Genomic DNA, 14,878 nt, shown 5'->3' on the forward strand with positions numbered 1-14,878 from the left:
GGTTTAGCTTCAACCCTAATTAAACACACCTGAACCAGCTAATCATGGGGTGCGTCTCAATCTGCTCCCTAGTTCAGTAGTCAGGGCACTGATCAGGGAGTCGGCCATTTTAAGAGCTCGATCGCGAAATCCTTCCAGTGCACTGAAACGTTCACGCCCTAAAAAGTCCCACAATGCACCGTGAGAACCAAGGAGCATCGATGCTCACTATGTTCCCTTAACGGAAGTTCTGAAGCACAAAACTTCAATCACGTGAGCCATGCGATTGATGTTTTTAAAATACAAACCATTATTTTATTATATTTCAGCTTAAACATACATCGCTAGACATGTAATGGACATAATCTAGCTAACATTTATAATTTATTTATGGCTGAAATGTTGCATGTATATGTAACAAGCATTTATCAAAATGTACTTTAAATAACATTACAAGTAATGTCAGAAAGATATCAGTTCTGCTGTTGTTCATAAATATCAGTAGTGATGTACAGTGAGGACGTTGTCACGTCGCCGGAAATAATCATCAGTGTCCCAATGTGTAGTGAGCAAGGTGCCTGAACTCATGAACATGATACACTGATTCACGAGCTAGGAGGCTAGAGACAGATTGAGACACACCCAAGCTCTTACTAGGCATTCTAGAAACTTCCAGAGAGGTTTGTTGAGGCAAGCTGAAGCTAAACTCTGTAGGACAGAGTGGCTCTGTAGGACGGGTTTGGATTCCCATGTGTTAGGCTTTAATGAATATTTGCCAAGGCATTGCTACACTCTAAAAAATGCGTGATTGTTTTAACCCAATTTTGGGACAAATATGGACAAACCCAAACGTTGGGTTAAAAATGTAATTTACAAATTTAACCCAAAAGCTGGATTTCTCCATATTTGAGTTGAAACAACCCAGCAGAAAGAGTTCTCTTTGCTTATCCGTTCCATTCCATGGCAAGTCAGGCCAGCCGGTACGGATATGGTTTCATTTTCCACTGTGTGGCTGATAACGGAGCTCCTTGGAACGTAATACAAATGCGTCAGTCGTTGCCATGGTAAAATAAGAACCGTTCGGCCCGACGGTGGAAAAGCAGCTACTGATGCGAAGGTGTTATATGGTTGCTAGGGAGTTCTGGGTGGTTGCTAGGATGTGACTAGATGGTTCCTTACTGGTCAAAGTCAAAATGAAAGACTTTTATGAAAGAATGGCATTGATAAAAATCACAACTCTGATCACAAACGCAATAACACGCATCTCCTCGACAACCAGCAAGATTTGTAAAAGGTTTAACAGTTGTATTTAGGAGTTTTTCAAAAAGAAATTCAGGGAAGAAAACTTAGGAAATCCTACAATATCAGCCTCAGTGTGTCATGGGCAACTCTGTTAACCACCAGAGCAAATAAAGAACAAGTTGAGCAACATAAACCATTTCTCAACACGTTCCTAAATGACTCTGGTGGTTAACACCAACTTCTCCCTGAGCATTTGTAGTCACTTACCCCAGGCAGGAAGGTGAAGAAATTGTATTTCTGGTTGTTTATGACATTTCTTGGGTATCTCTGCTCTCTTTTTTCCGGATGGCCCAACCACACGGTCCGCGGACGGAAATCCCCCCCTCCGCAGCATCTGGACCATGGGCAGCACCTAAATATACAACAACATTACATGTAGCTTGTTTCACAAAGCACTTCAAATATGGCAACACAAAAGTACTTTGTGACCCTTTAATAGAAAGAAACTTCACATTCAGATACTGGAATTTCACTGCAGCCACAGAAAAGTTTTCAAGCAAGCAACAAAACTGTGTCAGTAAATATTAGCTTTCACCGTCCGCCTCCTACCAACACCTTCATCAAACAACCTCTTATCAAGAATGATTTGTATTGGATATCGTACTTCCTTATAGGTGACAGTTTTGCATTTAACAGAAATACATACATATACATATACATATATATATATACATACATACATATACATATATATATATATATATATGTATGTATATATGTATGTATGTATATGTATATATGCATATCATGTATGTATATATATTTTATAGAAAATTGTATTTGAAAAATAGTAGAAAATTTTTAAATAGTTCAAATTATATATAAAATATTAACATATATATATATATATATGTGTGTGTGTGTGTGTACATACATACATACATACATACATGCATGCAGAACCAGTCAAAAGTTTGGAAACATTAGGCTACTATTTTTAATGTTTTTGAAATAAGTCTCTTTTATGCTCATCAAGGCTGCATTTATTTGATCAAAAATACAGAAAAAAACTGTAATATTGTGAAATATTATTACAATTTAAAACACTGGTTTTCTATTTTAATATACTTTAAAAAATTATTTATTTCTGTGATGCAAAGCTGAATTTTCAACATCATTACTTCAGTGTCACATGATCCTTCAGAAATCATTCTAATAAGCTGATTTGATACTCAGTTATTATCAATGTTGGTAACAGTTATACTGTGATTTCTATTTTAAATAAATGCTGTTGTTTTTTAACCTTTTATTCATCAAAGAATCCTAAAAAAAGGATCTCGGGTTATATCATTTTTTTCCAACATTGATAATAAATCATCATATTAGATTGATTTCTGATGGATCATGTGACACTGAAGACTGTAGTAATGATGCTGCAAATTCAGCTTTGATCACAGAAATAAATACTATTTTAAAGTATAATCAAACAGAAAACTATTATTTTAAAATGTAATAATAATATATACACACACACACACACACAGATATACACACATATATATATATATATATATATATATATATATATATATATATATATACATAAACATATACACATACATACATACATACATATATATATATATATATATATATATATATATATATATATATATATATATATATATATATAAAACTTATTTGCAAGCGAATACCTGTATGTGCAACGTATTTACATGGTACATTTAAAAGAATACCATGGTACATGTCCAAACAACATGTTGGTACAATGGTGCTTTAAAGGCAAAGCCACCGCAGTAATATAGTGGCATCAATGGGGATTTTATTTCTAAGGGCCATTATAAAACACCGAGCATTATATTGCGTTCAAAGCTTGGTCTAGGTGCCTAGTTTCGACCATCCTCACAAGCGACCTTACATGTATTATGCAATAACGAAACACATAAGGACAAATGTTTATTTAGGAGAAATATTGTGACATCATTGACAACAAATCACCTGTGTCCCGGAACAAGGATGTGCACTTGTCTCTCCTATATAACAATAATATCAAGACGCTAAATTCACTTAGACGACATCTTCATGGCAAATATTCAATGATATGCTAAAGAAACAAAGAGCTACTCGTGTCATGTCGCGATATAATGTCGTTATCCACATATTATTTTGCGGGTTAAGGGTAGCTGGGCTGTGTTAGCCACCATGCTATCTCACATACACCGACCATAAACAAAGCCTCCATTTTCCAGCCGACGCGATTTCACGTTCATTTAACGTCGTGTTATGCTCTTACCCGTCTCTTCGTTTGTTGTCATGTCGTTTTTTGTGTCGGACGGGCTGCAGAGGAATGTTGTCCGTCATTGTTGTCCGCAGTGGAGCAGGAGTCGCCCGCGCGCAGGGCGGAGGCTGATGGGTTGGGCTGCGCGTGAAGCCAAGCCAGCATGATGATGAGGATGATGATGGGACGCTTCCAGATCAGGCTGGCATGTGTGTTTCTGCTAGTTGTTTATCATTATGCCTTCTTCTTTATTTAAAATGACTCAAACTATAGCTATAAGTATGTGCTGATTGACATGCTTCTATACTTTTTTGTAGATTCAGCATATTAGTTGTGTGCCATATTGCCATTCCACACATATCCTATGTTTTTAGCTTAGATAAACGAGTTATTTGACTAAAAATGTAAGCTAGACAAGTGTAACTTCTATTAACACACAAGTACAATATCCATAAACCACAATGTCTTTAATAGTCCCTTATAAAAACAATTCAAATATATGCCAAATATATATATATCCCTTTTTACATTTTAAAGTACTATAGTGTCATCAACAATACTTTTTTTGTAAGTGAAATAACATGATAATTTTTTTAGAGCATAAGAAACCAATAGGGGGAAATATATTGTATTCATATGTTAGTCCTCTGTAGTGGACACCAGGACAGTTGTTTAAAAAAATAAAAAGACAAAAAATGACATGTAACAATGGGATTTCTTTCTTTTTTTTCATTCACCTATACATTTTTAGGTTTCAGGATTTTTAAAAAATGTGTATAAAGATGATTCTCAACTATGTTATGAAAGATATAATAGAATTAATTGATATACCATTTTACTTTATGCAATACATGGGTAAATTTGCCATAGTCACATTCAATGAAATGCATCTATACACTAATTTGCATATTAATGTGTTCTTGGGCCAACATGAGATGAAAAAAGAAGTGTAATAATTGGCAACATTTTCATAATCATATCTAATATTTCATAGGAATATTGATATAGAATTCCTTTCCCTATTCACTTGTTGTGTCTCCCAGAATGCCTGATAAACATGATTTAAATCCTGGTGTCCTCTACAGTGGACATGTATGAAATCAAGGCCCTGCTTCATAACAGAAAATCATATCTTGAATAGAAACCCCATAACATATTCCTCAGATGTTGATTTATGACAAACAATTTGAAAATTAGTCAGATTTAAATTATACAAAAAAAATCATCATGTCAATAAGAGTCATAATTTTATCACTAAATTAATGTCGGAGAAGTTGTTGTCATGGTGAAACCTCCAAACATTTGGTATTTTGGTAAACTGTGACATGTATGGTGTCAGAGAAATTAATTAAAATATAATGTCCACTACAGTGGACAAAAGTCTGTTCCTGGGTTCCTGGAGGATATGGTAATGATTCAGTATCACGTTAAAGTTCAGTATGATTTCATTGTGAATGATATTAAATATAGTGTTCTATAAAAAAAGAAAAAAAAGAAAAGTTACCACCATGATACTGACACAGCACTTTTGTAAAGCAATCCACCAGATGATAATGGAGATGGTCCTTTTAAATATCTGATACCATGACCATCGATTTTGTTCAGTTCACCTTATTAGCAAAAAATTACTTCCTACAGACAAGTTCTTATTTAGAGGAAATTACAATGGTAATAAAATGCATTTTCCTACATTAGAATCAATTTAGACAAGTATCCCTCATATTGTATCTATTATCCACTTTGGTGTCCTCAAGTGTCTTTTTTCCCGAATGTAATGTAATGACTGCATGTGGATTTAAACAACAACATTTTGGAAAAGTTATCCTTGGTTTTATTCTCAAAAATATCAGAACGGAAGGGAGAACAAACAAAAAAGCAAACATTTACAAAAAGTCTACACTGTAAACAAGCCTAAAACAGACTCAACATTTGAACAATCGTACAGACATGACCCCATTTAACCAAGATCTGACACCACCTTTTTTTTTTTACATCTAAGGGAAAAAAAAGGCACAACTTGGTAAATGCATAATAGAAAGAGAATTTACAGGAGGAGTCTGCCTATTCTGAACAAGTGTTGTGCAAAGTGTCTGGCGATACATTCATTATATTACAGAAATCAGCAGGTTATGGAGGCACAATGCAACCATAACTCCAAACACAATGCAAAAAAAAAAAAAAAAAAAAAAGACATCTAAATGAGGTAGAAATTTGACCAGCATAAAGTTTTTAGGTTTAGATACGCTGCGTGCATACACACAAAAGTTCATTCATTCACTAAGAATGCATGGCTACGATCTCTAAACATGTCCCCACAACAATCAATACACATTTGGGTAGTAAACCATGACTTTCCTGGAATAAGAATGACTGCCGACTCCTTTTGGGATGAGATATGCATGCCTGCTCAGCACATGGGTATAAAATGCATGGAAAACGGCAAATTTACAGAATTCTAAAACTCAGTGGATCCTAAAACGGCAGCAAGCAAGCAAATGATATCTGAATGATGGGTCCAAGAAACAAAGTTCACAGAATAAATGACAAAAGCTTGGTTTATATCAGATCTTAGCAGAATGAGGAAAAATAAAGTGCAAGGAATGATTAGGCATTTCAGTATTATACCGGCCTTTTTAACTCCTATCAAAGGTCTCAAATGAAAGCGACTCAATGCAATATTTGATAAGGACCACTGAAAGCAAGAAAACAATTCTCCAATTATATCACTTTCAAAATAAATGAATGGGCTACAGCTAAATGCAAAAATACAGCATATTTTGTTCTAAACAAAAGATGATATCCAAAAGGCTTTTATTACAATCCTGTGGTGTCTTTTGTGATGGAAAAAAAAGAAAAAGATGAAGAGAAAGGGGAAAATAAAATAATTCCAAGACAGGCACTTAGCGAAATTTTTGGTATTAAGCGCAGATAGAAACTATGAGAATAAAAAAAAAAAAATCATAATAACTTAGTGAAATCCAGTTTCAAAACAAACATCTATACTATAACTACTCACTACTCAATGAAACTGTAGATTCAGTAGATTGTGTGGAATGGTCAATTAATTACATTTTTCTAGGCACGAATTCCACAAACACATTTGATGTATGGCATCTATGCCACGGATGTCATTTTGTGACTAATGACTTTAAATCGAACAGGACCATGAGAAGCCAAGCAGAGATGAACAAGATGTTAACTGTTAAAACATTGAGATCTCGGGTCACCTGTGGCAGAGATCCTCCTGAGGGTCATAGAGCTGAGCACAATGTAACTCAAAAGAGTGTCCTATCACTAATGAGACTTGCTCCAGAATAAAGCTATTTCAAGTAAGACTTACATTCAACTTCTAGAAACAAAACTGACAAAATACCCGCATATATTAATAGAGAGAAAGAAAAGGGGAAGAAGGGGAAAAAAAAAAAAACTACAGTAGTTAGATCAGATTCAATTAGAAGTAATCGCCAGCATGTAAGGGTCCAAAAAGGAAGGCATGGCCCATTTTAGGGTATAGGCTCATTTAACAAGGGTATGTAAATTTGCAACTTCTTAAAAGCAATCTTACACACATGAATTGATTGTACCAACTAAGGACTGAATTAATAAATAGCCCAGTTCCTAACATCTCAGCAGGCTCATAAGCACAACGCAGACTGTCGATTGGGAACATTTGTCTGTAGTCCTTTCGCTTTCTAATTCACTTTACCCTCCTCCATATAATGTGAAAACTTTGCTAGGCTTTCAGAGCCATTCTTTTCCATTTCTGCAACTGTGCCAGGGATGCCCGCCTGAGAGGACTCCATCTTGGTTATTCCCCCAGTAGAGCCCACTAAAGGACCTCCAGCAAGACTTCCTGGTAGAGGGATGCCGCCATTTTGGATGACTGAAATCTCATTGGTCTTCATGGTCAGCCCATTTGTGAAGGCAGCAGCGTACTGGTTCCACACCGACGGGTCGAAATTAATCGGTGGGGGAATCAAATCCTTTGGGGGAGGCAGCATGTCTGGTATCATCTTGGATTCGCTACCCATGGCCATCAAAGCCATCGGGTTATCCAATGAGAGGCGCTGACCTCGCCTTGCTGTATTATTCCACATGTGCGTCCCAACATGCACCTGTAAAACATAAGAGTTCATGAGATTTACTGCGGTATACACAGGGCATTTGATTTTCAATTAATTCACTTAAAAAGCCTAAAGTCAAAGCAAAAGACAGCGTTACCTTAAGGTTTCCCTTTGTTGTGAAAGCCCTGCCACAAATAGTGCACCCGAACGGCTTCTCGCCCGTGTGTGTACGTTCATGGATTTGCAGGGCACTGGCAGATGAAAAGTTTTTCCCACACATGTTGCAGAGATGTTGCTTGGTGGACCGACGAGGAGCATTAGAAGTAGAAGGCGGAGTAGCAGCTCCTTGAGGCAGCTGGGAGCTGTACAGACTGTGGGCACCCATGGGAGTCTCAGGAGGGATCTGCATCTCCAGTTTGACCAGACTTGGAGGCACCCTCATGAACGGTAACTGACTAGAACCTAAGAGAGAACAAATTTATTAGTTTGGCAAAACATCAGTACCAAAGTTAAGCATGTTGAAATTAACAAAACGTACCATAGTCGCCATTGGAGAAGGAGAAGCCCGGCTCCTCTTTGATGGGTTTTGGAGCAAAACTTGATGTCAAGTCCAGTGCTCCGTTGTTTTCACTAAAATCTTGAGGTGCATCAGAGTCTAGTCTGGATTTAACACCATCGTCTGGGTTTGTGTATTCTGGGGATTTTGACGGACCATTACTCAAGAGACCGTCTATAGGGGACAAAGAGTGAAAGGACACAGAATCTGACACACCCGGACTGCGGCCATTCTTGTAATCCGTTTCCCCAGACCCTGAAGGGGAATCTTTCAGCCCGCTATCGCTCTCTGAAGCAGTGCTGCTTTGCCGTTGAAGGTTCAGTGCAGAAGTAAGGCTCTTCATGTGGTTCTCCAGGGCAGCGATGCCTGTAAACATAGATGGTGGAACTTGGAGAGCCTGATCTTCTTTGCCGTTGGGCTGGGGCTCTATAGAGTTGTTCAGCTTCTCCTGATTGTCCAAATCCAAGTCTTGTTCTTCCATACTCTCTTCATGCCCAGTGGAGTCAATATTCTTATCCTCAGTCATACTTGCATCCAGTGCTTCAGGACTTTCAAACTGACTCTCTGGCAAAGGCGTGTTGGGAATCTGGCCGCCCATGTGCATACGAATATGCTGCTGGAGGACGACTGCGTTGGTGAACTTCTTATGACAAATTGGGCAGGAGTGTTGCATCTTAAGAGGAGTGTTGGCCCTGTGAACGCCATAATGAGCTTTAAGGTTGCCCTTGGTGGAGAAAGCCCTGCCACAGATTTTGCATTTGTATGGTCGCTCACCAGTGTGTGTGCGGTAATGCATTTTGAGGGAACTTTGGCAGCTCAGCACTCGGTGGCAAATAACACATTCATTAGGGTCATTTGTCCTCTTGTCCAAGCCATCCACCATTTGCTGAAGTTTTGCAGTACCAGAGCCGTTTTCACCAGATAGACTGTTACCATTTAGGTGGTGAAATCCAGCCAGCGCATCCGAGGAATCTTTGCTCTGATCCAGTCCCGCCATCTCCTGACCGAACATGCTGGAAGAAATGGATGCACCATCACTCCCAGATGAAGAAGGCCTCTGGGAGTAGATGTCCCCACCTACTGGAATATCAAATGAGGGCTTGAATGCTTGGAGCACTGGTGGATGGAGACTTGTCGAAGGAATCCCCAGCACTGGTTTGGTGTCATTAAAATTATTTTCCTCCATGGGGGGCAAAGACATACCATAAGGAATGCCATTGTTTGTTGGTATATTGTCCAGGTGTTCTGGTACAGGATGTGGATTCATCTTAATGTGTGGGTATTTTTCTTTGTGCCTCTGGAAATGCACTTTGAGGTTTCCTTTAGTTGTGAAACGGTTTCCACAGATGTTACATTTATAGGGCCTTTCGCCAGTGTGTGAGCGCAAGTGGATTTGTAGAGCGCTGTCATTTCCAAATGTTTTACCACAGAACTTGCATTTGTGCTTGAGCATGTGTTCGCCAGAGACCATTTTGGACTCGGGCATCACAGGGACCTTATTTTTCGCCTTTTTAGAGGAATCCATGCTTGCTGCAAGGCTATTAAAGGGACTCTGTAATCCCATGACCCCTGGAGATTGCGGAAGCAGCGCTGGAAGTCGGCTAGCTAAATCGGGGAGTCCTTTAATGTCTGCTTTTAAGGGCATTGGGCCCAAACCTCCAGCGAGGGATGTGGGGATGGTGGCGGATTGAGGTAGTTTTGCTTGCTTCAAGGCTTCCAAGGACAAGTTCTGGGAGCCCGTGCGTTTGCCAATGAGGGCAGCTGCAGCTGAGAGCTGCTGGGATAAATGTGCACCCAGTGCTTTCAGTGGATCCACAGCAGCGCCTACTGCAGAGTGGAGACTTTGAGGTGCCATCATTGCCACCTGGATTCGTATCTGCTCAGTTAGCTGAATCTGCTGCAGTTGCTGCTGCTGGAGACTGACCAGCTGCTCCAAGATCATGGGGATTGCAAGAAGGGCATCTTGGTGTGGTTGCGGGGGTGGAGACTTCTGATTGGCCGAATTGGATGAGTGTTGTGTTACAGCGACTTTGGTAGCAGGCATGGACTCAAGAGTCACATTAGAGTCTTGCATTTTGGAAGATGCCGAGTACCTCATGTCTGGACTGCCAGACACATCTTGATCGTGATTTGAAGGATCATCCTGGTTGAGCATGAGCTCTCCTTCCATCATTTCATCAGACTCTGTGCTGTGCTTTGAATGCAAATTATTGGTAGACTTATCGCCGTGATCACCCAGGAAATTACCCGGAGAGCGCTGGGAGAACTCAGAGGGCACTTCACTCCGATCACCATCTTTCATGATCACTACCTGCTGACTCTTGGTGCAGTTTCTCTCATGTTCAAGAAACTCGGCCTCATCGAAGAACTCAGCGCAACATTTGTCGCAAACCCTGGTCTCCTCTGATCGTCGCCTCTTAGCCTCATTGCCATTTTCCTCACTTTGACCGCTTTGCAAGATCCCTGCAGAAAAAAAAAAGAAAAAGAAAAAAAAGTTGAAGACATGAGTTTAATAATTCGCTATAAATAAGGAACACAGTTATAATGTTAACAGTACTCCCTCCCTGCTAATTAAAGTTTTACAGAGAAGTCTATTTCTATTTAGCATTTATACTCTGAAATCACAAATTAAGTGGCACATTTGGATATGTTAATTTGCATAACAGATGCTTAACATTGAGAAACACACTTATTAGACAAACTCAAGTTTCTATTATAAACAGTCACATACAACTTTTCAGTTATGCAGTCCCACCAGACGATGGCAGCATTTACAGCATGAAATCCAAAGCTTACTAGAAAATATTTACCAATAAAATGAGGTTAACCAGCACTTAAAAACTTCTTCCTCCAACAGATTTTCCATCTCTCAATCAAACAAAATGCATATGGCTCATAAACACACAGCATATGCTTAACTGCTGTTCAAGTAATTAACATACAAATGTTGTTAGGCAGTCCTAATAGTGAATTATAAAAGAATGCTGATAACAGTCTAAAAGGAGCCAGTCGGTAATTCGTATAGCAGAAAAAGCCAGGAAAATTAAATTAGGCTACAGCACCATTAGGGAGGTCGTTTTAGCAGAGCCATTGTTAAATGCAAATTTCATCATCTCTCATGAATGGGAAAGACCACCTGTTAACATTCTGACAGCGAAACTGGACATGTTAATTGTTCACCAAACAACTTAAAGGGATAGTTCACCCAAAAATGAAAATTCTGTCATCATTTACTCACCCTAAAGTTGTTACAAACCTGTATGAATTTCTTTCTTCTGCTGAACACAAAAGATATTTTGTGCATTAACAAACAATTGATGGACCCATTTGACTTACTAGGCTATACTATGGTTTGGTTACCAACATTCTTCAAAATATCTTTTGTATTCAGCAGAAGAAAGAAACTCATACAGGTTTGAACAACTTGGGGGGGGTGAGTAAATGACAGAATTTTCCTTTTTGGGTGAACCACCCCTTCAAATGGTCATAAAAGTTGCATTGCTCTCAGAGCTAGTAGATAACAAAACACCTCAAACCAAACCAAGTTTTTAAATCAAATTTTTTTTAAGTTTGATTTAAAAAAAAAAAAAAAAAGTTTCCATTTTCAAAAACTGGATAAAAAGCCATAGTCTTGATTGCATGTTAAATTTTTTTTTAAAGCAGTGGAGGTACAATCAAACGCTAAAATGACTTGATTTAAACAAATTGTGCCGAAAATTAATCGTTTAGGGTTGAACGGATCAATTGAACTGCACATTAAATCAGCTCACCACAAGGGGGCGTTTGATCAATGTACAAGGGATACAATGTGTCTTTACTGATAGTGTTATACTGATTGTACCTTAACTGAGAGAGAATTCCACATGCAATATTGTACAACTCAACTGACTGAGATTAAGTCAACTTTAAACAAACAGAACAAATAAAGCCCAATCAGCCTCAGTCAACATACAATTAAACACATCTATACCATCTTTACTCTAAGAATAACCACATTTCGGTATGTCATGTAAGTTAGTCATGTAGATGTGGTTTACATTTACACCCCCATTGCAACACAACTTCATTTCCATCCCCCATCCACATCTCCATATGCGACCAAAAGAAACTGTGGGGGATTTATTGCTTTGTGGTCAAGCATGTTCGCGACTCACATTTCATGCCGACCTGTTGAGCACCTTTGTTTAACAGTGGTCAGTGATACCAGTACGCCACATCAAATATTAAAACACATGAGCATAGTCTGAAATATACACGTACATTTATCCGCCAGTCATACAGCTGATCGAAGCAAAAAAAACAAAAAAAAAACATAAACCATAGGCTATTTTTATATTTTATCCTTAGTATATTCTCTCAATAGCCAATCTGTAATAGACACCCATCAAAACGCAACACGAAATACGTGAAAACAAGAAGCCGCTGACTCGCAGAATGTAAAACGCACAAAGTCGATACATATTAGCGATTTAGTAAATACATTAGACTAGCAATTCTTTTTTTTTGTATATATCTATATATATATTAACCAACAAACTAAAGAAAAATAAATCAAACTACGCCTTTTCTTCACCTGAATTAAACCGCGTCGGTCGCCGAAGTTAGTTTACACATTTATGACGAATTTGATGTATACAGCAACTTTTTAGTTGATTTGGCCATTCATAAAACCAGTCAATTTAAAGGCTTGTGATCCCATTTACGCCGAAGTACATAATTCAGATTATGAAATTAAACACATAACGTACAGTACACGAACTCAAAAATATAAACAAAGTTCCCACTACTTTTTGTCGCTTCAGACTTACCATTTTCTGTCGAAGCGGGCTCGTCTGAATTGATATGCTGTGGTTTGGACTGCTTGCGCCGCGACATGGTAACCTACAACCATCAGGGGCGAATAGTAAGACTATTTAGTCCCTCTCCTTTAGAAATTCTCCAGGTTGGGGGAAATTAGCCCCTCGAGTAGAAATGCGCATGTCAAAGTAATTATTATTATCAATAATGCATTGCGATTTATCATGCTCTTCTGACAGCTGATTGGCTCCGGTCCAAAGTGCTCGCGCATTATTCAAATGAGGCTTCATTGATGAGAAATGCAGAGTCGAGAGAAAGGGGGAGGAGATGTGTGTGTGTGTGTGTGTGTGTGCGTGTGTGTGTGTGTGTGTTAGAGAAAGAGAGAGAGAGATAGAGAGAGGGAGGGAAGGAAAAACGCGCAAGCGGGGAGAATAATTTTAAGAGAACAATCTGATTCTTAATAAACTATTATATGAATCTTAATGTATGAATGATTTCACATTAAATTGTATTATTGTTTTAGATATTTATATGGATCTTTGGGTGTTTCATCACTTTAGGAATTTATATCCTATTATATATGTATTATTAAATCATACAATTTCTGATTGTGTTTTCAGTTTTTTACAATATCATATGGATCTTAATGTCTGAATGATTTTATATTTATATTGTATTATTATTTTAGATATTTATATGGATCTTTGGGGTGTCTCACTTTATGAATTAATATCCTAATATATATTTAGCTTGTGTTGTATATTTTATATGTATAACATTTACATTTCTGATTGTATTTTTTTTTTCTGATTGTATTCATATGTACATATTTCGAATAAAATGTGACAGACAAGTTGTTTTACGCTTGATAATGTATATGGATTTCCTCTATTCTAAATGAAGCCAACATTAACATTTATTTACAGTGCACATGAAGACAAATCTGATCGTGCCTTTTCACTCTGTGATTTAAATATGGAAATTGCAACTGACATAAAGCCCTCATCACATTAAACACAAAGATCTGCCTGTCTCAGTGTACTGATAGTGTAATGTACAAATAAAGAGCAGACAAGTAAATATATGCAAATGTTAAAGGAGAAATGAGGAAAAAAACTGCAGTTGTTTAGTTCATTCAAATACAGTATGTAAAGCAATTGTCTCACCTTACGAGAAAACACATGGATATATTAGTTAAGAAACAATATATTGTGTGTGTGTGTGCATTATGACATTTTAATTTAAATATTCAATAACTTTAAAATATGATATATATATATATGTATATACTGTATATATATATATACTGTATATATATATATATATATATATATAGTGCTAATCGATTAATCACATCTAACATAAAAGTTTTTGTTTATATAATAAATGTGCGTATATAGGCTATTGTGTGTGTGTGTGTGTGTGTGTGTGTGTGTGTGTGTGTGTGTGTGTATAAATATACATATACATACATATACATACATATAAATATAATAATATATTTATGCACATTATAAACAGATAATTTCATGTTAGTTGCGATTAATTGCGATTAATTGCGATTAATCGATTTGACATCACTATATATATACACAGTATATATATATATATATATTACTTTCTTTGTTCTATAGATTTTTTCTCATAATATAATGTTTGCAAATCACAATGTGCATATAAGAATTGTATTTCCATTAATACAAATATTATGTTTTAGTTGCTTTTTTATAATTATTAAGGTTTGCTTAAACAAGTACGAAGTCAAAATGGCCGACATATTTTAAAGCAAGACACAATGTACTGAAAAAGTCTTTTTTTTTTAATGATGTCACTCACTGCGTATGAAAATACGCCCTGGTCAGCAGTCTTTTGTTTGGGTCTGTTGGTTTTAGTCAGGATGTGTCATCATGGATGCCATAGATGTTTATTAGATAAGGCGGC

At 37.3% G+C, this 14,878-nt stretch overlaps 2 protein-coding genes across 2 annotated transcripts in view; both read right to left on the reverse strand.

Annotated features, from left to right (window-relative positions):
* Window positions 1-3,669, reverse strand: part of atp9a (ATPase phospholipid transporting 9A) — a 50,186-nt gene extending 46,517 nt beyond the window's left edge. The window contains exons 1-2 of the mRNA XM_084427908.1: window positions 3,536-3,669; window positions 1,489-1,633 (exon numbers count right to left, since the gene is read on the reverse strand). Of these exons, the coding sequence (XP_084284034.1) occupies window positions 1,489-1,633; window positions 3,536-3,603 (213 nt within the window). The 5' untranslated portion in view covers window positions 3,604-3,669. The remainder of the gene's footprint in view (window positions 1-1,488; window positions 1,634-3,535) is intronic.
* Window positions 3,670-5,332: 1,663 nt separating this feature from the next.
* Window positions 5,333-13,110, reverse strand: sall4 (spalt-like transcription factor 4). The gene is made up of 4 exons (XM_084428125.1): window positions 12,949-13,110; window positions 8,123-10,603; window positions 7,742-8,046; window positions 5,333-7,635 (listed from the first exon to the last, which is right to left on the reverse strand). Exons 1-4 carry the CDS (start codon window positions 13,013-13,015, stop codon window positions 7,213-7,215), a joined length of 3,276 nt encoding a protein of 1,091 aa, XP_084284251.1. The 5' UTR covers window positions 13,016-13,110; the 3' UTR covers window positions 5,333-7,212.
* Between the last annotated feature and the right edge of the window lie 1,768 nt (window positions 13,111-14,878).

The sequence above is a fragment of the Rutilus rutilus genome (genome assembly GCF_951802725.1).
Source record: "Rutilus rutilus genome assembly, chromosome: 13".
Lineage (NCBI taxonomy): Eukaryota > Metazoa > Chordata > Actinopteri > Cypriniformes > Leuciscidae > Rutilus > Rutilus rutilus.

Excerpts from the sequence above, each read along its gene's own strand:
- sall4 (XM_084428125.1), bottom strand. The coding sequence starts at position 13,015 with ATGTCGCGGCGCAAGCAGTCCAAACCACAGCATATCAATTCAGACGAG. Across the intron at positions 10,604-12,948 it reads GCCCGCTTCGACAGAAAATG|GGATCTTGCAAAGCGGTCAA; the intron begins GTAAGTCTGAAG and ends TTTTTTCTGCAG. Across the intron at positions 8,047-8,122 it reads CTTCTCCAATGGCGACTATG|GTTCTAGTCAGTTACCGTTC; the intron begins GTACGTTTTGTT and ends GTTCTCTCTTAG.